General features: G+C 41.9%; 1 protein-coding gene and 1 long non-coding RNA gene across 4 annotated transcripts in view; one reads left to right on the top strand and one right to left on the bottom strand.

Annotated features, from left to right (window-relative positions):
• The window catches only part of LOC103345158 (LINE-1 retrotransposable element ORF2 protein), a 211,702-nt gene that overhangs the window by 12,345 nt on the left and 177,791 nt on the right, over positions 1-21,566 (bottom strand). The window contains exon 4 of one of the 3 annotated variants that reach the window (XR_011384890.1): positions 14,093-14,207. The exons of the other annotated variants lie outside the window; for them this stretch is intronic. This is a non-coding gene — a long non-coding RNA (LINE-1 retrotransposable element ORF2 protein). The remainder of the gene's footprint in view (positions 1-14,092; positions 14,208-21,566) is intronic. 3 annotated transcript variants of the gene reach the window in all.
• Positions 16,842-19,216, top strand: LOC138847207 (disintegrin and metalloproteinase domain-containing protein 20-like). Its single transcript, XM_070065158.1, has one exon. It carries the CDS (start codon positions 16,842-16,844, stop codon positions 19,086-19,088), a length of 2,247 nt encoding a protein of 748 aa, XP_069921259.1. The 3' UTR covers positions 19,089-19,216.

The raw sequence follows: 21,566 nt of genomic DNA, 5'->3' as shown, positions 1-21,566 counted from the left end.
AATTCCTCCTACCAGAATAAAAAGTGTTCTGCAGACATCCAAGATGTTGATCCTCAGTTGACATTGCAATCTATAAAATACTCAAACTACTTGTTTAAAAATAACAAGGAATGCCAGCTCTAGGGTTTGACTCTCTACTCTGTTTCATTGATATGATGGGGAGACAACTCACTTGTTTGTGTTGCTCAGAGTCTCACCTCCTTAACCTAACTAACCAAAGCTGGATTTGCCTACCCAGGGAACAATCAGCTATGGATCATAGCAATCCCTTTGCTCACCCAGCATGGTATTTCAGCCAAGTTCTATAAGGAACTAATGTACTGAGTAAGCAAGACTCATTTCCCCACTGAAAAGAATTCTGATGCCCCATGGCTTACCTTCTCCTCACCCAACATCTTGTGTCTGAGATAATTTCCAAGGTAAGCCAACAGAAAGTGTATACCTCATTGCTATGCCATGTCCTCCTCATCTGGCAAATGACCAATGTGCATCCACAAGACTGAAGTCTACCCTGCAAGTAGAAGTATCTAGGGGGAGGGCCTCACAATCATTAAATATCTCTTCCCGGATAATAACAGTCGGTTAGCTAGTAGTAAATACTACCTTGATAGTGACATCTTGAGAATCTGTTTGTTGTACCCTGTGGGGGTATGTCTTTTCTGTAAGGAGGATGGATGCCCCTGGGCAGCAGACTGAGAAGGATAAGGAGACCTATTCAGTGCCTACTTGATTCCCTCTTCATTTGCTTCTCCATATATTCTGTAAATGAGCCCAAACACTGGATGAACTGCCTTAAGCTTTCCACTTGGGTTCCCCTGATCTCCCAGGAAAAATTCCAAATGGAGATAAATGTTTCCTTTGGCTATACCTGGCTATCTTGGTGGGGGAGTGGGTACACATAAACATGTCCTTCACAACTCATCTTAAACTCAGACTATAATTTGCAAATGAGACTTGAAATAGCTCTTTTACTGACTTACCAACGTTCTTAGATTCTTTGGCTAAGACCACATGGTCTTAGGCAACATACCTGCAGAGCAGTGAGAGGCCTGGGCAATTGCTAATGCTTCCTGCTGTGCATATATTAACACCTCCTTCCAAATGGGAAAAGGTACAAAAAGTGTGACAGCAGGCTACTTGCGTACAGCAAACCCCAGATTACCACACTCCACACTAAATGATATGGACACAAAATTAACTAATGGCTTTCTGATCTGATCTTTGAGAAACCAAACAGAATGAGATCCTTCTTGTCAGATATTCTTTTTTTCCCATTCAATCCTATTGATGACCTTGGTGATTTACATATTATTCTGATTAGTAATCAGTTGCATTCCCCTTCTGTGTTAATCCACTGCAAAAACATTAGAAACCTGAAAAGAGTCATGACAAAAGCAGATTCAAACTTTTCATTTCAAGGACCCCCTGCAAGAGCCGGCTCTGGCATAGTGGGTAAAGCTGCCACCTGCAGTGCCAGCATCCCATAAGGGCACTGATTCGAGACCCAGCTGCTCCTGTTTGAGATAGCTCTCTGTTTAAGGCCTGGGAAAGCAGTGGAAGACAGGCCCAAGTCCTTGGTCCCCTGCACCCACATGGGAGACCAGGAAGAAGCTTTTGGCTCCTGGCTTTGGATCAGCCCAGCTCTGGCCGTTGCAGCCATTTGGGAAGTGAATGAGTGTTTGGAAGACCTTTCTCTCTGTTTCTCCCTCTCTCTGTAACTCCACCTCTCAAATAACTTTAAAGAAAAAAGCAACATGAGGCAAGCAACTCATTATGTACAAAATATGCAATAAAATTATCAGTTTTATCAGTAAACGTGGGGTCAGTCAAAAGTGAAATAATATATTTAAATTGCTGAGAGAAAAAAATTGTCAGACAAGATTCTACATTGGGCAAAACTGTTCTGCAAAAATAGGGAGAAACTAAAAGATTTTGAGATAGGGGCTGATGCCATGGCTCACTAGGTTAATCCTCTGCCTGTGGCGCTGGCATCCCTTATGGTCACTGGGTTCTAGTCCCGGTTGCCCCTCTTCCAGGCCAGCTCTCTGCTGTGGCCCCGGAGTGCAGTGGAGGATGGCCCAAGTGCTTGGGCCCTGCACCGCATGGGAGACCAGGGAGAAGCACCTGGCTCCTGGCTTCGGATCAGCGCAGCTCCGGCTGTTGCAGCCATTTGGGGAGTGAAGTAACAGAAGAAAGGAAGACCTTTCTCTCTTTCTCTCTCTCTCTCTCTCTCTTTGTCTGTAACTCTACCTGTCAAAGAAATAATTAAAATCTATAAAAAAAAGATTTTGACATAAACAAAAGGTGAGAAAGTTAATTATCACTAAACTTGTCCTACAATACTAAAGTTGAAATAAAAGAACACCAGATCATCTCTTGAAGCTATTTAAATAATACAGTTAAAATATATATATGAGAGTGTTTCAAAAAGTTCATGGAAAATTGAATTAAAAGAATATTTTTGTTATAATAAAAATTTGAAATCCATGCATAGCTTTTTTTTTAAACTGTTTTTTTTAATTTTAAAAATTTATTTGTTTTTTTTTAACTTTTATTTAATGAATATAAATTTCCAAAGTACGATTTATGGATTACAATGGCTTCCCCCACATACCGTCCCTCCCACCCACAACCCTCCCCTTTCCCACTCCCTCTCCCCTTCCATTCACATCAAGATTCATTTTCGATTATCTTAATATACAGAAGATCAGCTTAGTATACATTAAGTAAGGATTTCAGCAGTTTGCTCCCACACAGAAACATAAAGTGAAAAATAATACATGATTTTTTTTAAATGATGATGAAATCAGATCAGACCTATTGTCATGTTTAATCCCAGTGAGAGTCAAGTTGGGAGTTGATAATTTCTTTTTTTTTTTTTACAGAGGATCAGTTTAGTATACATTAAGTAAAGATTTCAACAGTTTGCACCCCCATAGAAACACAAAGTGAAATATATTGTTTCAGTACTCATTATAGCATTAAATCTCAATGTACAGCACATTAAGGACAGAGATCCTACATGAGGAGTAAGTGCACCATGACTCCTGTTGTTGACTTTACCAATTGACACTCCTGTTTATGGCATCAGTAATCTCCCTATGCTCCAGTCATGAGTTTCCAAGGCTATGGAAGCCCCTTGAGTTCTCCGATTCTTATCTTGTTTAGACACGGTCATAGTCAAAGTGGAGGTTCTCTCCTCCCTTCAGAGAAAGGTACCTCCTTCTTTGAAGACCTGTTCTTTCCACTGGGATCTCACTCACAGAGATCGTTTGCCAGCGTGTCTTGGCTTTCCATGCCTGAAATACTCTCATGGGCTTTTCAGCCAGATCCGCATGCCTTTAGGGCTGATTCTGAGGCCAGAGTGCTATTTAGGACATCTGCCATTCTATGAGTCTGCTGAGTATCTCACTTCCCATGTTGGATCACTCTCCCCCTTATTTATTCTATCGGTTAGTGTTAGCAGGTACTAGACTTGTTTATGTGCTCCCTTTGACTCTTAGTCCTTTCATTATGATCAATTGTGAACTGAAATTGATCACTTGGACTAGTGAGATGGAATTGGTATATGCCACCTTGATGGGATTGAATTGGAATCCCCTGGTATGTTTCTAACTCTACCATTTGGGGCAAGTCAGCTTGAGCATGTCCCAAATTATACATCTCTTCCCTCTCTTATTCCCACTCTTATGTTTAACAGGGATCACATTTCAGTTAATTTTCAACACTTAAGAATAACTGTATTAATTACAGAATTAAACCAGTCATATTAAGTAGAACAGACAAAAAAACAACTGTATTAAGTTGTTCATTAACAGTCAGGGCTATGCTGATCAAGTCACCATTTCCCATAGTGTCCATTTCACTTCAGGAGGTTTCCTTTTTGGTGTTCAGTCAGTTGTCACCGATCAGGGAGAACATATGGTATTTGTCCCTTTGGGATTGGCTTATTTCACTCAGCATGATGTGTTCCAGATTCCTCCATTTTGTTGCAAATGACTGGATTTCGTTGTTTCTTACTGTGGTATAGTATTCTAAAGAGTACATATCCCATAATTTCTTTATCCAGTCTACCGTTGATGGGCATTTAGGTTGGTTCCAGGTCTTAGCTATTGTGAATTGAGCTGCAGTAAACATTAGGCTGCAGACCGCTTTTTTGTTTGCCAATTTAAATTCCTTTGGGTAAATTCCAAGGAGTGGGATGGCTGCGTTGAACGGTAGGGTAATCTTCAGGTTTCTGAGGAATCTCCAGACTGACTTCCATAGTGGCTTGACCAGATTGCATTCCCACCAACAGTGGGTTAGTGTCCCTTTTTCCCCACATCCTCGCCAGCATCTGTTGTTGGTAGATTGCTGAATGTGAGCCATTCTAACCGGGGTGAGGTGAAACCTCATTGTGGTTTTGATTTGCATTTCCCTGATTGCTAATGACCTTGCACATTTTTTCATGTGCCTGTTGGCCATTTGGATTTCCTCTTTTGAAAAATGTCTATTGAGGTCCTTGGACCATCTCTTAATTGGGCTGTTGGTTTTGTTTTTGTGGAGTTTCTTGATCTCTTTGTAGAATCTGGTTATTAACCCTTTATCTGTTGCATAGTTTGCAAATATTTTTTCCCATTCTGTCGGTTGTCTCTTCACTCTCCTGACTGTTTCTTTTGCAGTACAGAAACTTCTCAATTTGAGGCAATCCCAATAGTTGATTTTGGCTTTGACTGCCTGTGCCTCCCGGGTCTTTTCCAGAAATTCTTTGCCTGTGCCAATATCTTGAAGGGTTTCTCCAATGTTCTCTAATAACTTGATGGTGTCAGGTCGTAGATTTAGGTCTTTAATCCATGTTGAGTGGATTTTTGTGTAAGGTGAAAGGTAGGGGTCTTGCTTCATGATTCTGCATGTGGAAATCCAGTTTTCCCAGCACCATTTATTGAATAGACTGTCCTTGCTCCAGGAATTAGTTTTAGATCCTTGATCAAATATAAGTTGGCTGTAGATGTTTGGGTTGATTTCTGGTGTTTCAATTCTGTTCCATTGGTCTATCCATCTGTTTCTGTACCAGTACCATGCTGTTTTGATTACAACTGCCCTGTAGTATGTCCTGAAATCTGGTATTCTGATGCCTCCGGCTTTGTTTTTGTTGTACAAGATTGCTTTAGCTATTCGAGGTCTCTTGTGCCTCCATATGAATTTCAGCACCATTTTTTCCAGATCTGAGAAGAAGGTCTTCGGTATCTTGATTGGTATTGCATTGAATTTATAAATTGCTTTTGGGAGAATGGACATTTTGATGATATTGATTCTTCCAATCCATGAGCATGGAAGATTTTTCCATTTCTTGGTATCCTCTTCTATTTCTTTCTTTAAGGTTTTGTAATTCTCATCGTAGAGATCTTTAACGTCCTTGGTTAAGTTTATTCCAAGGTATTTGATTGTTTTTGTAGCTATTGTGAATGGGATTGATCTTAGAAGTTCTTCCTCAGCCATGGCATTGTCTGTGTATACAAAGGCTGTTGATTTTTGTGCATTGATTTTATACCCTGCTACTTTGCCAAACTCTTCTATGAGTTCCAATAGTCTCTTAGTAGAGTTCTTTGGGGCCTCTAAATGAAGAATCATGTCATCTGCAAAGAGGGATAGTTTGAGTTCTTCCTTCACAATTTGTATCCCTTTAATGTCTTTTTCTTGTGTAATAGCTCTGGCTAGAACCTCCAGAACTATATTGAATAGCAGTGGTGAGAGTGGGCATTCCTGTCTGGTACCAGATCTCAGTGGAAATGCTTCCAACTTTTCCCCATTCAATAGGATGTTGGCCGTGGGTTTTTCATATATTGCTTTGATTGTATTGAGGAATGTTCCTTCCATACCCAGTTTGCTTAGAGTTTTCATCATGAACGGGTGTTGTATTTTATCAAATGCTTTCTCGGCATCTACTGAGAGAATCATATGGTTTTTCTTCTGCAGTCTGTTAATGTGGTGCATCACATTGATTGTCTTGCGCACATTAAACCATCCCTGCATACCCGGGATAAATCCCACTTGGTCTGGGTGGATGATCTTTCTGATGTGTTGTTGCATTCTATTGGCCAGAATTTTATTGAGGATTTTTGCATCTATGTTCATCAGGGATATTGGTCTGTAATTCTCTTTCAGTGCTGCATCTTTTTCAGGCTTAGGAATTAAGGTGATGCTGGCTTCATAGAAAGAATTTGGGAGGATTCCCTCTTCTTCGATTGTTCTGAATAGTTTGAGAAGAATTGGAGTTAGTTCTTCTTTAAATGTCTGGTAGAATTCAGCAGTGAATCCATCTGGTCCTGGGCTTTTCTTTGTTGGGAGGGCCTTTATTACTGTTTCAATTTCTGTCTCAGTTATGGGTCTGTTTAGGTTTTCGATGTCTTCCTGGTTCAATTTAGGTAGGTTGCATGTGTCCAGGAATCTATCCATTTCTGATAGGTTTCCCTGTTTGCTGGCATACAAGTCCTTGTAGTAATTTCTGATGATTCTTTTTATTTCTGTGGTGTCTGTTGTTACATTTCCTTTTTCATCTCTGATTTTATTGATTTGGGTCTTTTCTCTTCTTTTTTTAGTTAGTTGGGCCAATGGGGTGTCAATTTTGTTTATTTTTTTTTTTCAAAAAACCAGCTCCTCGTTTCGCTGATTTTTTGTAATGTTTTTCTTGATTCAATCCTGTTGATTTCTTCTCTGATTTTAATTATTTCTCTTCTCCTACTAGATTTGGGTCTGGTTTGCTGTAGGTTTTCTAGATCCTTGAGGTGAATTGAAAGCTTATCTATTTGGTGCCTTTCCAATTTCTTGATGTAGGCACCTATTGATATAAACTTTCCTCTTAACACTGCTTTTGCTGCATCCCATAAGTTTTGGTATGTTGTGCTGTTATCCTCATTTACTTCCAAAAAATTTTTGATTTCTCTTTTGATTTCTTCTATGACCCATTGTTCATTCAGGAGCATGTTGTTCAATCTCCATGTGTTTGCGTATGCTCTAGGGATTCCTGAGTTGCTAATTTCCAACTTCATTCCTTTATGGTCTGAGAAGCTGCATGGTATGATTCTAATTCTTTTGAATTTGCTGAGACTCGCTTTATGGCCTAGTATGTGGTCAATCCTAGAGAAGGTTCCATGTACTGCTGAGAAGAATGTAAAATCTTTAGCTGTAGGATTGAAAGTTCTGTATATATCTGTTAGATCCATTTGGGTTATAGTGTCGTTTAAATCTACTGTATCCTTGTTGATCTTCTGTCCTATTGATCTGTCTATTTCTGAGAGTGGAGTATTGAAGTCCCCCAGTACTATTGTATTGGGGTCTAAGTCTCCCTTTAAGTCCCTTAACAAATCTTTTAGATAAACCAGTGCCCTGTAGTTAGGTGCATATACATTGATAATTGTTATAGCTTCCTGTTGAATTGATCCCTTAATCATTATGTAGTGTCCCTCTTTGTCTCTCTTAACGGTTTTTGTGGTAAAGTTTATGTTGTCCGATATTAAGATTGCTACGCCCGCTCTTTTTTCATTTCTGTTGGCATGGTATATCTTTTTCCAGCCTTTCACTTTCAGTCTGTATGGATCTTTGTTGGAAAGATGTGTTTCTTGTAAGCAGCAAATAGATGGGTTTTGTTCCTTAACCCAATCAGCCAATCGGTGTCTTTTAACTGGACAGTTCAGGCCATTCACGTTCAATGTGACTAATGATAAGTGGTAACTTTGCCCTGCCATTTGCCAAAGATAAGTTCTAATATATGCTTTGAATTCCCTGTGATCTTTTGCTGTGAGGTTTCCTTCCTTGGTTTCCTTCCTTTACCTTCTTTCATATTGATGACCGTGTTTCTTTGTTTCTGTGTGTAACACATCTTTAAGCATCTTTTGCAGGGCTGGACGAGTGGCAACAAATTCTTTCAATTTCTGTTTGCTATGAAAAGTCTTTATTTCTCCTTCATTCACAAATGATAGCTTTGCAGGATATAATATTCTGGGCTGGCAGTTGTTCTCTCTTAGTACCTGGGCTATATCTCGCCATTCCCTCCTAGCTTGTAGAGTTTCTGATGAGAAGTCAGCTGTGAGTCTGATTGGCGATCCTCTGAGAGTAATCTGACGTTTCTCTCTTGCACATTTTAGGATCTTTTCTTTATGTTTCACTGTGGAGAGTTTAATTACCACGTGTCGTGGTGAGGATCTCTTTTGGTCGTGTTTATTAGGGGTTCTGTGAGCTTCCTGTACTAGGATTTCTCTGTCCTTCTCCAAACCTGGGAAATTTTCTGCTAATATCTCACTAAAAAGGCCTTCTAATCCTTTCTCCCTCTCCATGCCTTCAGGAACTCCTAGAACCCGAATGTTGGGTTTTTTAATAGTATCCTGAAGATTCCCGACAATATGTTTTAGATTTCTAATTTCCTCTTCTTTTCTTTGGTCTGACTGTATCCTTTCCTGTTCTCTGTCTTCTAAGTCCGATATTCTCTCTTCTGCTTCACCCATTCTGTTTGTAAGGCTCTCTATTGTGTTTTCATTTGATCTATTGAATTCTTCACTTCAGTCACTATCCCAGTTTCCTGTTGTACTAGTTGTTTCGTTGCATTTTGATTCCTCCTTAATATTTCATTTTCACGAGAGAGATTTTCTATCTTGTCCATTAAGGATTTCTGTAGTTCAAGAATTTGTTTTTGAGCACTTCTTAATGTTCTTATCAATTTTTTGAGATCTGCTTCTTGCATTTCTTCTATGTCATCATCCTCATAATCTTGAATTCGGGTGTCTTTTTCATTTGAGGGCGTCATGGTGACTTCCTTGTTTTTATTACCTTGGTTTTTGCGTTTGTTATTTGGCATATTGGAGATATTTGGTTTCTTCACTGTGGTGCTTTTTCTTGTTATACTATGACTCTAGATTAAGTGGACTATCTGTTTTTGATAGAGCCTTAGGGCTTGAGATGGGTGTGGCCTGAGAGCTCTGTTTGGTGTGCTAAAGGTGACACTCCCAGGTTAGGCGTGGTAAACCTCTCTCTCTTTCTCTCTTTCTTTTTTTTTTTGATTCAAAAGGGAAGTTATTCTGCACAGTTGAACGAAGTTGGAGGTAGTTAGCAGGCAAATGATATACCCACAGGAGCCAGAGATCGGAAGCTCTTTCCCAAGGGCCACACAGGGAATCTGTTCAGCCCTCAGAGTGGGCTCAAAGTCTCCTTCAGTCTCCCACTGGGTTGCCAAAGTTACGGAATTGTAGCGTCTCTGGAGAGTGCTCACGTGAATTCCGTGAGTTCTCTCCCCCACCGTCTCTTTTTTCACAGTCTCAGTTCAGTAGCACCACAAATTTACTGGGTCCTAATCTCCTGTTAATTCACCCCACCCAGAGTCAGGTTTTTCTGCTAGGTTCAGGGCCGGTGCAGACCTGAGGTCGCTCTGCTTATGACGTATGTCCAAGATGGCGCCTGCTCTTTGTCTTGCTCGCCCTTGAGAGGTGAGCGGAGAGAGAGAAACCCGTGTCCGTACCAGTCACCTTTTTTTTTTCTCTCTCTCTCTCTTCCAGCTAGCCTGGTGAACTCCCCACCCCCGGGGGTCATTCCCTCTAGTCTCCTCTCTCCGCTTGCCTGCCGGTGTCTCGGGCTATTGAGGTTCGGCTCACCTCGCGTTCCAGCGCTGGTGTGTTGAGTCTGCCGCTGGTGTCCCGAACTGTGGGCTCCCACGCTCTCCACGCAGGTCCGCTCCCCTTCCAGCGCTGATGTGTGGACTCGGAGCCCTGGACGTCCCAAGCCTGCCTGCTGTTGTCTGTGTGGCACACACTCCCCTTCGAGCACTGGCGCGCAGATCCTGGGGCTTCCGCGGCTCGGTCCCGCGGCTTGGTCCCAGCAGCTCGGCTTCCGCACGGTGGGCGACCTTGTTCTCCCAGTAAGTCCTCCGATTCATGGCCACTTGGTCCAGAAGAGTTTCCTACAGTTATGGAGGTCAAGTCTTATCATCTCCATGCCCAGCTGAAGAACCAGGAAAGCCGGTGATGTAATTCAGTAAGAAGGCCCACGGGGTGGCTGGCGATCCAGTGTCCCGGCCCAGCTTGCTGCTGCCGGTCTTCCAGGTTAGTGGTGATTCTGGATTCTCCAGAAGCTGCTTTTGAAGTCCATGCATAGCTTTTTTTACATACTGGTTTCTTCCATAAGCTTTTGAAGAAATCCCTCCACAATACGTGGGCAAATATAAAAGCCACTATTGTAATTTTGGTTCTTGTGACCACCTCTAATTTTTAATTAATTTTTAGACTTATTTATTTAAGAGGCAGAGTTATACATAGAGAGAGGGAGAGAGAAAGAAAGGTCTTCCATCGTTGGTTCATCTCCAAATGGCCGCAACAGCTGGAGAATACACTTTCAATAATTTTGTTTTCAAGTATCCTGACCTTTTATGACTGACTAAATCTGCTGTTGAATAACACTAGTGCATTTCTAATTTTAGCCATTAGGTATTCAGATCCAGAATTTATTTGCTTTTTACAATTCTGCTTGTTGATATGCTTGTTTTCTCAATATGCTATTTTCTTGATTCTTTTAGCTCTTTGTCCATGTTTGCCTTTAGTTCTTTGACCTTATTCCAGCCAGTAGATTTACAAACTTTCTTTGATAAGCCTGTTGTCTGGAATCCTTGATAGACAGGTGCCCTCAATTTCTTTTGTTCCTTTGAATGAGAATGTCTTACTATTTCTTTTTTTTAACTTTTATTTAATAAATATAAATTTCCAAAGTACAGTTTATGGAATACAGTGGCTTCCCCCCCCCCATACTTCCTTCCCACCCGCAACCCTCCCATCTCCCGCTCCCTCTCCCATTCCATTCACATCAAGATTCATTTTCAATTATCTTTATATACAGAAGATCAACATTAAGGACAGAGATCCTATATGGGGAGTAAGTGCACAGTGACTCCTGTTGTTGACTTAACAATTGACACTCTTGTTTATGGCATCAGTAATCACCCTAGGCTCTTGTCATGGGTACTAAGGCTATGAAAGCCTTTTGAGTTCACCAACTCCGATCTTATTTAGGCAAGGTCTTAGTCAAAATGGAAGTTCTCTCATCCCTTCAGAGAAAGGTACAGCCTTCTTTGATGGCCCATTCTTTCCACTGGGATCTCACTCACAGAGATCTTTCATTTAGGTTTTTTTTTTTTTTTTTTTTTTTTTTGCCAGACTGTCTTGGCTTTCCATGCCTAAAATACTCTCATGGGCTCTTCAGCCAGATCCGAATGCCTTAAGGGCTGATTCTGAGGCCAGAGTGCTGTTTAGGATATCTGCCCTTCTATGAGTCTGCTGTGTATCCCGCTTCCCATGTGCTATTTCCCTTGAAAAAATGTGAGGCTGCAGTTGATACAGGTGACAGCTCAAATGCCGTGGATTGAGTTCCTGGCTCCCAACATTAGCCTGATCCATCCCTGTTCACTGGGGACATCTGGGGAGGGAGTCAGAAGATGGGAGCTCCCTGTCCCTCTCTGTGTCTGTTTCTGTCTATCTGCCCTTCAAATAAATTCAGTAAATGAAAATTTTAAATGGTATTAATGAAAAAGTAAAGGTACATTCATACACAAGATTACTCAAATCTAATTCATTTTGGGGTCCATTACTGAGTCTGCAAACAGTCCTCCTGACAACATTTAGATGCTACAGCAGTTTATGTACTATCTTATCTGGGGCCTTCCCTGGCTTAACTTTTTGATGTATCCTTATTCTTAGCATAAGTTAAAATACCAAAATTTGAGGATAGAGGCTGGTGAATCTTGATTTTAAACCAGCATCCCAAAGCCGGCACAATGTTGCAGCATGTTAATGCTCCAGCCTGAAGTACCAGCATCCTATATGGGCACCAGTTCCAGTCCCAGCAGCTCCTCTTCCAATCCAGCTCTCTGCTATGGCCTGGGAAAGCAGTGGAAGATGACCCAAGTCCTTGGGCCCCTGCACCCGTATGGGAGACCCAGAAGAAGCTCCTGATTCCTGGCTTCAGATTGGCGCAGCTCTGGCCATTGTGGGCAACTGGGGAGTGAAACAGCGGTTGGAAGACCTCTCTCTCTCTCTCTCTCTCTCTCTCTCTCTCTCTCTGCCTCTCCTCTCTCTGTGTAACTCTGACGTTTAAATAAATAAATAAATCTTTTTAAAAAAGCACCCAGAGGAACCCAAGATGGCTGTATTGCAACAGGACAATCAAAGTCCTGCAGGGCTAAATAGATAGATAAATGGGGAAAGATACACTCTGTAGATAGAGCCATAGGAAATTCGCAATGGGAAGCCCAGGACAGCAACAGAGCCTGGGCAGGTCCAGGCTGAAAGAGTATAAGAAAGGGAAGCAGCTAACAATCAGATTGGGGAGGTCACAGCCAGCCCCTAGCAGACCTGGTGAGATAGGAAATCATGGGTTCATGGAGCTGCAAATAGCAGTGGGAGCAAGAGCTTGGCAAATTGCTTTTCAGTTTTCACACAGGAAAAAGAGAAGGTATAGAGGAATGAATAGAGAGGTTAGACCCCCCCTGCCCACATCTCTCCCCCAACTCGCCCCACCCAGACCTGCAGCCAGCTGGGAGAAGCCATTATGGTTGTTTACTTTTTCGAACATAAGCAAGGGATTGCTGCCTTAGCCTCCCATACACTCCCTTAATTGCGGCGGCCACCTCACCACACCCCCATCCAGGAACGTGGACCAAAACATTTCAGAAGAATTTCTTCCCCACCATTCAGGCTGCACAACAAGAAAAAGTCCTTTCTATTGAAAACTGAGCCCACTCCATCCACCATTAAGCAGTGAGCTGGGCTGCAGTAGGTGGGGCTCCGCTCACCAGAGGAACAGTTTTTCCTTTCTTCCATACTAGTTGTTGAACTCTTTACTTAACATAGACTTAATCATATGTGTATAAAGTCAATTGAAAATGGATCTCAGTAAAAAAAAAAAAAAGAGAATACGGGACAGATGTGGAAATTTGTAACTGTAAAGCTGTGTAGTTCTGCATACATTCCTACAGATTCACTTCAAAGTGTACGGTTTAAATACTTGCCATGGGACCCGAAATCCCATTAGGCTGATGTTCAAAATGCCATTGTAAGTGTTAAAGTGACCATATTAAGCGTGAAAGTGATCATATAGATAAGATTCAGTGCTAAAGAGATCATATAAATAAGATCAAGTGTCTGGTAATAATAATAGAATTAAAAAGAAGAGAACGTTCTAACATGGGAAGAAGCCCACACAGTAGACTCATAGAGTGACAATCGCTTTAAGTAGCACTTGACCCCAGAATCAACCTTTAAGGCTTCCTGTTCTGGCTGAAAATCCCATTAGAGCATTTCAGTCATGGAAGGCAAGACACTGTGGCAAAAGTGTTCTACATGAAGGATCTTTTTTAGTGAGACCCCAGTAGAAATAAGTGGCATCAAAGAAGGATGTATTTTTCTCCTGATGGAGAAGAGAACTTCCAATTTGCTTATGGCCTAGTCTAAATTCTGTTGGAAACTGTGGATTCAAAAGGCTTGGCAGCTCATGTCAAGCGCCTCGGGTGATCACTGACATCATACATAAGAGTGTTAATTGTTAAATAGACAACAGGAGTTACTGTGCACTTACTTCCCAGGCAGGACCTTTGCCTTAATGAGTTGTATTATGAGAATGAACTATAAGACTTGTTCTCAAACAGCTTTCTGTCTTTGTGTGTGTATGTGCAAATTGTTGAAATCTTTTAGTATAGAGTTGGTCTTCTGTGTATAAAGTTAATTGAAAATGAATCTTAATGGAGAACGGGGCTGGGAATGGGAGAGGGAGAAGGTGGATGGTGGGCTGGGAGTGGGGGTGGGAAGGTGGAAATAGTGAAAAGTATCACTATATTCCTAAAGTTGTATTGTGTGTTTTAAAAACTAACATTAATAACTGTCTTATAATGACATCAACCCATTTATTTTTCTTCCACTGATGACTTCCTTTTGAACCTTTTATTTTCAGCCCAGGATGCCCCCACTTTTTGTTTCTTCCATGGGACCTCTGCCCTAAGGGTCCCCAGCTCACGGAGGACAGAATCTTCTGAGTGTCACACAATTGTTGTGTAATAGACCAACATTTACCCTTCACCTCTCACCTGTAGCCACACTCTGGTGGGAAAGCTGATGTTCAAGGGATGGTCTTCCCTGCTCCCACTTGACTGCATTTGTGTTGGCCCCTGGTTCCCTTCCTCATGGGGCCTGCCTGAATACCTGCAGACCAGATGATATCACAAGTGAACCAGGATCAAGGTTACTTCAAGACCAAAAGGGTACAGTGACTCTCCTTGTTCTTTCAACATGAGGAGCAGTTTTCACCTTAACCAACACTTGAGGAAGAGAGTAATCTGTTTTCCTGCCTCTTCCTTGGAGACACAATTAGAAGAATACAGTATCTCCAGGGACTCATATTCAGACTTTTTCAATTTTCTAGATAGTCAGGGAATTTGTGTGATCTATAGCAAATGAAAGAAATGGAGACAAATAGAAGAGAAAGAGAAACAGAGGATTTTGATGCTGGTTCAAAAAAAAAAACCCACAACACCTATATCCCTGAGAGTTCTGAGACCCTTCTTGGGTCAACTTGAAAGTGAATGTCTGCAGGGTCTGTTGCACAAGGATAATTCTGTGTCACTCCCAGATGAATTCAGATTCCACATACAGTTTTCATGCACCTTCTCTACTGAGGACCATCTGCCAGACCACCCCCTACCACTCACATTTCTTTCTCCATATTCTCCCACAGGGGTGTGGCAACTGGTGGGGAAAGGTGACTTTTCAATTCCAGTAGAAGCAGTAGTGACTCTAGTGTGTGCATGTGACCTGAGGATTTTGCCAGAGGGAAAAATGCTGTCCTATGTCCACTGACTTTGAGTCTGGCTGGGAGGGTTGACAGTGGGATGGGCACCCACATAGGATTCTGTTACCGCCACCCTCTCAGCATATCATGGGCTCCAGGGCTCAAACTGCCAACATGGAATGCACACAGGCAGATGGCCCTGGGAATGTCTCTACTCTCCGTGGACGGGGCAGGCCTGCAGGGCCAAGTGGATACTCAACACTCCCTAATTATGGGGGCCTAGTGTGCTGTGACAGTGAGAATTCTGTGACTGCACAAAAGGGTGCACAGTGTAGCTGGCTATCTGGACAATCACTGTGTCTGGTGCTAGAGGCTCAGAGCTCTCCGACTGACTGCTGTGGCTTCTTGCAGAGGGTTCCCGGCTCACACTGAGTTCCACACAGATCCTTCATATGGTTTTGTGACAGATCCTTCATATGGTTTTGGATGGGAGTTATACCCACTGTGTGCTAATCATGGTCACTGATAACCTTGGAGTTGTATCCATTTTGATGCAAATGGTGTAACACCATTCTTTTTATAGCTGAATAACATTCTATTTATATATAAATGTATACATATCATGATATCTGTGAGATTAATTCATGTCCTCAAATCAAACAGCAGTTCAAGTTATTAACAGAGGATTGGTCCACTGGATAAAGATAGCAATTCATTTATCCATCTGCCTATTACATACCGATCGTTTGTCTCCAGCTTGTGGAATTAACTTCAAAATAATTCTAGAACAATCATCAACTTACATTGTTAAATTCCTAGAACTGAATTGCCAAATCACAGAATCACATAGGTGTAGCTTGATAGGAAATGAAATACAGTAATCCTAATTTTATTCAAACATGACATCTGTACATTGATTCATTCCATCTATCACCATCACCCTGTTTTAATTTATATAGGTTTTAAATTATTTCCCAGAATTTCTATAAGAAGATTGTACTCTGCTCACTACTCATTTTATTTATATATCTAAAGATTTTATTTATTTATGTGAGAGGTAGCGTTACAGACAGTGAGAGGGAGAGACAGAGAGAAAGGTCTTCCATCCACTGGTTCACTCCCAGAAAGGCCACAATAGCTGGAGCTACACCAATCCGAAGCCAGGAGCCAGCAGCCTCTTCCAGTCTCCCACACGGGTGCAGGGACCCAAGGACTTGAGCCAGCTTCCACTGCTTTCCCATGGCATAGCAGAGAGCTCGAATGCAAGAGGAACACCTGGGATGAGAACCGCCGGGCATATGGGATGCCAGCACTGCAGGCAGAGGATTAACCTACTGTGCCACAGCGCCAGCCCCCTCACTACTACTTTTAATCATAAATTTATCCTTTGCTACAATGTTTTAAGAAAAAAATCAGTGGCAGGTGCTATGGCGAGCGGGTTCAAGCCCTGGTCTGAGCACCACCATTCCATATGGGCACTGGTCCTAGTCCCAGCTGCTACTCTGATCCAGCTCTCTTCTATGGCCTGGGAAAACAATAGAAGATGGCTGAAGTTTGGGCCCCTTCCCCCACATGGGAAACCTGGAAGGAGCTCCTGGCTTCAGATTGGCGCAACTCCGGTTGTTGAGGCCATCTGGAGAGTGAACCAGCGGATGGAAGACCTCTCTCTGTGTCTCTCCCAATCAACGTAACTCATTACAATAAATTAAATAAATCTTAAATAAAAGAAAAAATCAGTAACTGTCTGAAAATTACTCCAACCAATTTTTTTCCTCCACATATTGTCTCTTTAGAACTTTAGCTTCAGCCCCATGTGGCCCTCACATTTTGTCTCTTCCATAAGACCTCTGCCCTAAGGGTCCCCAGCTCAGAATCTAGTGAGTGTCACACAATTGTTGTGTAATAGACCAACATTTACCCTTCACCTCTCACCTGTAGCCACACTCTGGTCACCTAATCACTGCCCTGGTGGGAAAGCTGATGTTCAAGGGATGGTCTTCCCTACTCCCACTTGACTGCATTTGCGTTGGCCACTGGCTCCCTTCCTCATGGGGCCTGCCTGCACCCAGGCACAACTAACAGGAGCTCTCTGGCTGCAAGTGCTCTGGACACTCCTCTTCCCTGCCAGCTGCTCCCATGCCCCACCAGGATGGCGCTTCACTTCTTCTGAAATTGTCATCCCAAGGAAGGTGCCCCACAGGACGGGAAGACTTCAGGCACCAGCCCAGCTATCCTACAGCATGCGCGTCCATGGCCGAAGACACGTGCTCCACATGAAGCTCAAGAAGAGCTTGGTGCCAAGAAATTTTCCTGTTATTACCAATGACGACCAGGGCGCTATGCAGGAAGACTACCCATTTGTCCCCCGAGACTGTTACTACTACAGCTACCTGGAAGGGGTTCCTGGGTCCATGGCCACAATGGACACCTGCAACGGAGGTCTGCGTGGCATGCTGCAAGTGGATGACTTCACTTACGAAATCAAACCACTGGAGGCTTCTTTGAAATTTGAGCATGTGATTTCCCTGCTTGTGTCAGAGGAAAGAGAAGAGGAGGCCAAGCACTGTAAAATTGGAGGGAAAGACACATATCAAGCCTCAGAAGAGGAAAATTATGCCGAAACTCCAAGAGCCGGTCCTGTTTATATGTGGCAGGTACATTATAAAGTCTTGAGACTACACTACACAGTTTCTTCCTCTTTATACTTTACAAACAGAAATCAGACCCAGATAATAGAGAATGTGGTCATTATGAACAATATCCTGCATTCCATTTATCGGCCAGCATCCCTAAATGCTGCCATACGTATGTTGTGCATATGGACTGGAGAAGATCAAATGGAGGTAACACAAAGACCTCATCCGTCAAGTGCTGTAACTGATTTTGGTTTGTGGAAATTAGCGGACGTTTATCCATATTTTTCACATTCTACTTCTGTGCTTTACACCGGTCATGCAATTGCAGGGCATAATTATTATGCCAGCCAAGGAGGTATATGCAATCCTAACTGGGGTGCATTTTTTGTCTATGTATCACGGTATCACATATTTGTGGCTGCGAGCATTGCAGCTCACGCATTAGGTCACAACATGGGCTTGAATCATGATTCTGCAGGTTGCCGATGTTTCCGAAGAAGCACTTGTGTCATGGCTCCTGTGCCTGGTCTTCAGGATATGCTGAGCAATTGCTCTTATCACGGTGTGTATCATCGTGTTGTTTTCTGGGATCCTTGCTTGAGTAGTCCAAATGTTCCATATAATAATTTTCCTTACATAGCTCCTCGTTGTGGAGACAAGATAAGAAATCAGCAGGAGGAATGTGACTGTGGCTCCTTTAAAGAATGTACTGAAAATAAGTGTTGTGGTACTAATTGTGCCCTCACCCTTGGCAGTCATTGTGACCATACTCCTTGCTGCAACGAGAAGTGCAAATTATCTGCCCCTGGAGTGATTTGCAGAGATATTCGTGGGATTTGTGATCTGCCAGAGTATTGTGATGGGAAAACAGAAAACTGCCCAAAAGACTTTTACATCCAGGATGGAACCCCATGTTCACCGCTAGCCGTTTGTGTAAGAGGAAACTGCAGTGACCGTGATATGCAATGCCAAGCCCTTTTTGGATACGAAGTAGGTGATGGCCCAAAAGCATGTTATGAAAAATTGAATATTATTGGTGATCGATTTGGAAACTGTGGGATTAGGCAGCAACGACCTGGAAGAGTACCTTTTAAATGTGAACAAGATGATGTTTTATGTGGAATGCTGCACTGTGGAACAATCAAGGAAATACCTGGTGGAGGACTGCACACTACATTTAGACGCATATTAGTGCAGGGTGTTAAACAAGAAGAATGCTTTGGATATGAAATACATCATGGGTCAGAAGTGCCACAAATAGGGCTTGTCGTCGACGGTGCAACATGTGGTCCAGGAAGCTTCTGTTTGAACCAGAATTGTACTTTTCATGCAGACATGAATTTTGACTGTGATGTGAAGACATGCAATTACAATGGAGTGTGTAACAACAACAAAAACTGTCACTGTTTGCGTGGATGGAAACCACCAAATTGTGAACAAAAGGGACAGGGTGGTAGTGTAGATAGTGGCCCCCTACCTGACAAAGAAGTTGGTATTAAACCCAATATCCGTGGTATAGTCAGCTATGAAGTAATTTTAATTATAATTCGTGGCATCCTTTTTGTGGTTGCAGGCATCATTGGTGCCCTTACAACAGCAAAACGATATATAGAAAAGAAAGTATTGGAAGATGAATATGAAAGTGATGAATCTTTGTAAATATTGCCAGGAGTCCACACAAGTAGAAAAGAACTTACTGGGAGCAATGATGAACAAACACTAGCAATCCCAACGTCTTTTAGCAATTCTGAGTTTGTATCTCGAAATAAAATCGCATTAAAATTAAAGAGTTATTGTATAATTTCCTTGAAATTTTCACTATGATCATGCTCGTTCACCTCTACAGGTAGGGCAAAACCCCTTGGATTCAGTAAGAAGGGAAACAGTTCTTAAAATTCAATTTCTAAGTTTTTATTTTTTTGATGCACTTGCAGCAGTCTATTCATTTTTAGAATGCACTTGTAGTAACACCGTTAACACATTTTTTCTAATTGGTTATAAACAAGCCTGTTGTTATTTCTCCATTTTACTGTTACTGGTAAAAATTAACATAAGAAACATTTGTAAGTGAAATAGAAGCATGGTGAAATAAGTATTTCTGCCATAGGCAGCTTAAATTTCAAAAGTTTTCTACTGACTTTAATTTATGTAACCATATAAAATTAATCTTTAGAGTGTGAAGGATCACTTTAAATTTTGAAAAGACATGTAACTTTTCCAGGGAGTGGTGCTATGGCATAGTGGGAAAGCCGCAGCGTGCAGTGCTGGCATCCTATGTGGGCACCGCTTCAAGTCTTGGCTGCTCCATTTCCAATCCAGTGTTCTGCTGTGGCCTGGTAAAGCAGTAGAAGATGGCCAAGTGCTTGGACCCCTGTACCCATGTGAGATACCCAGAAGAAGCTCCTGCCTCCTGGTTTTAGATCAGCACAGCTCCAGTAACTGGGGCCAGTTGGGGAGTGAACCAACTCCCTGCTTCCGCTTCTTTCTCCGTGTTACTCTGACTTTAGAATAAATAAATAAATAAATAAATCATTTTTTTTAAAAAGAAATGTACTTTTCCAGAGTTATATGATAATTAAAAGAAAGCAAGTAATGCCTATACAATTTAGGAACTTAAAACTTGCTTTTGCAACCAACTATGCTATTCTCTATTTATATTTAATGAATGAATTTTTACATAGATACAACTTTAGGAATACAGTGGTTCTTTCCTCCATGCCCCCCACTCCACTCTCATCCCGCCTCCCATTCCGTCTCCCATCTCCTTCATTATGAATCGTTGTTAAGATGACTTTATATATAGAGGTCCAACTCTACGCTAATCATAGATTTCAACAATTTGCCCCTACGCCTACACACAACATACAGAGTACAGTTTGGGGAGAGAATTTGCAGTCGATTCTCATATTGCAATTCCATAGGGACAGAGAACCTACCTGGAGAGCAAGTGAACATTGACTACTGTTGTTCCTTTAACAATTAACACGCTTTTTTAATGACGTCAGTGATAATCTGAGGCTCTTGTCGTGGGCTGCCAGGGCTATGGAGGTCTTTTGTAACCATAGACTCCATTGGAATTTGGACATGGCCATAAGCAAAGAGGATGTTCTTCTTTCAGAGAAGAGTGTCTCCTTTGATGAAGCTTCCTTTCCTCTGAGGTTTCACAGAGATACTCCATGTAGGAATTTTTTTCCCAAAAAGTCTTGTCTTTCATTGCCTGAGATGCTCTTGTAGGCCATTCAGCCCAACCAGGAAGCCTTATGGGTTGATTCCTAGGTCAGAGTGTTATTTACTGTGAAAGTAATTCTAGGAGTCTGCTGTGTGGACTGCTTCCTATGTTGGTCCTTCCTTCCTTTTTAATTCTATTATTTTCACCAGGTACTTGATGTTATTTATGTCGTCCCTTTCAAACTTAGACTGGTCTATCTGTTGCCTTTAACATTTAATATGATCACTGTAACAGTGAAGATAGTGTTTATACCACTGATTCTTACGGGTTTGGAGCCCCATGATTAGTTCCTAGGCTGTTCCCTCATAGGTAAGTCTATATGCCTGTTTGCAGAACTACACTGTTTGTTTTAGACTACCTCCTCCTTCTCTTTTTCCCTCACTTGTTTTTAACTGGGATCTTTTTCCAATTGCTTTAAAATACACATAGTTAACGCGGTGTTACATAGAGAGTTCACCATATAGTGTGAGGTAGAGAGATGAGAGAGAGAGAGAAAGAAAACAGAGGAAAAAAAACGAAAGAACAAACCCAAAAGCATATACACAGTAAAAAGTAACAGTAGTTAACTGTCTCTCGACAATCAGGTCAAGGATTCTTGAGGACATCAGATCTGAAAGTGACTATTTTGCTTCTATAGCTTTCGTTTTAGCTGCGCTGTAAATTCTCCCAAATCAGGGAGAACATATGGTGTTTGTCTCTTTGGGACTGGGTTATTTCACTAAGTATGAGGGTTGCCAGCTTGCTCCATTTTTTGCAAAGGCCCAGATTTCATCCTTTTTTACTTCTCTGTAGTATTCCATAGTGTACGTATCCCACCATTTCTTTATCCAGTCTACGGTTAATGGACATTTAGGTTGCTTCCATGTCTTAGTTATTATGAATTGAGTCGCAATAAACATGGAGGTGCT

This window comes from Oryctolagus cuniculus, chromosome 20 (genome assembly GCF_964237555.1).
Source record: "Oryctolagus cuniculus chromosome 20, mOryCun1.1, whole genome shotgun sequence".
Classification (NCBI taxonomy): domain Eukaryota; kingdom Metazoa; phylum Chordata; class Mammalia; order Lagomorpha; family Leporidae; genus Oryctolagus; species Oryctolagus cuniculus.
The sequence above is the reverse complement of the archived record's forward strand: the minus strand, read 5'-3'. Positions and strand labels throughout refer to the sequence as shown.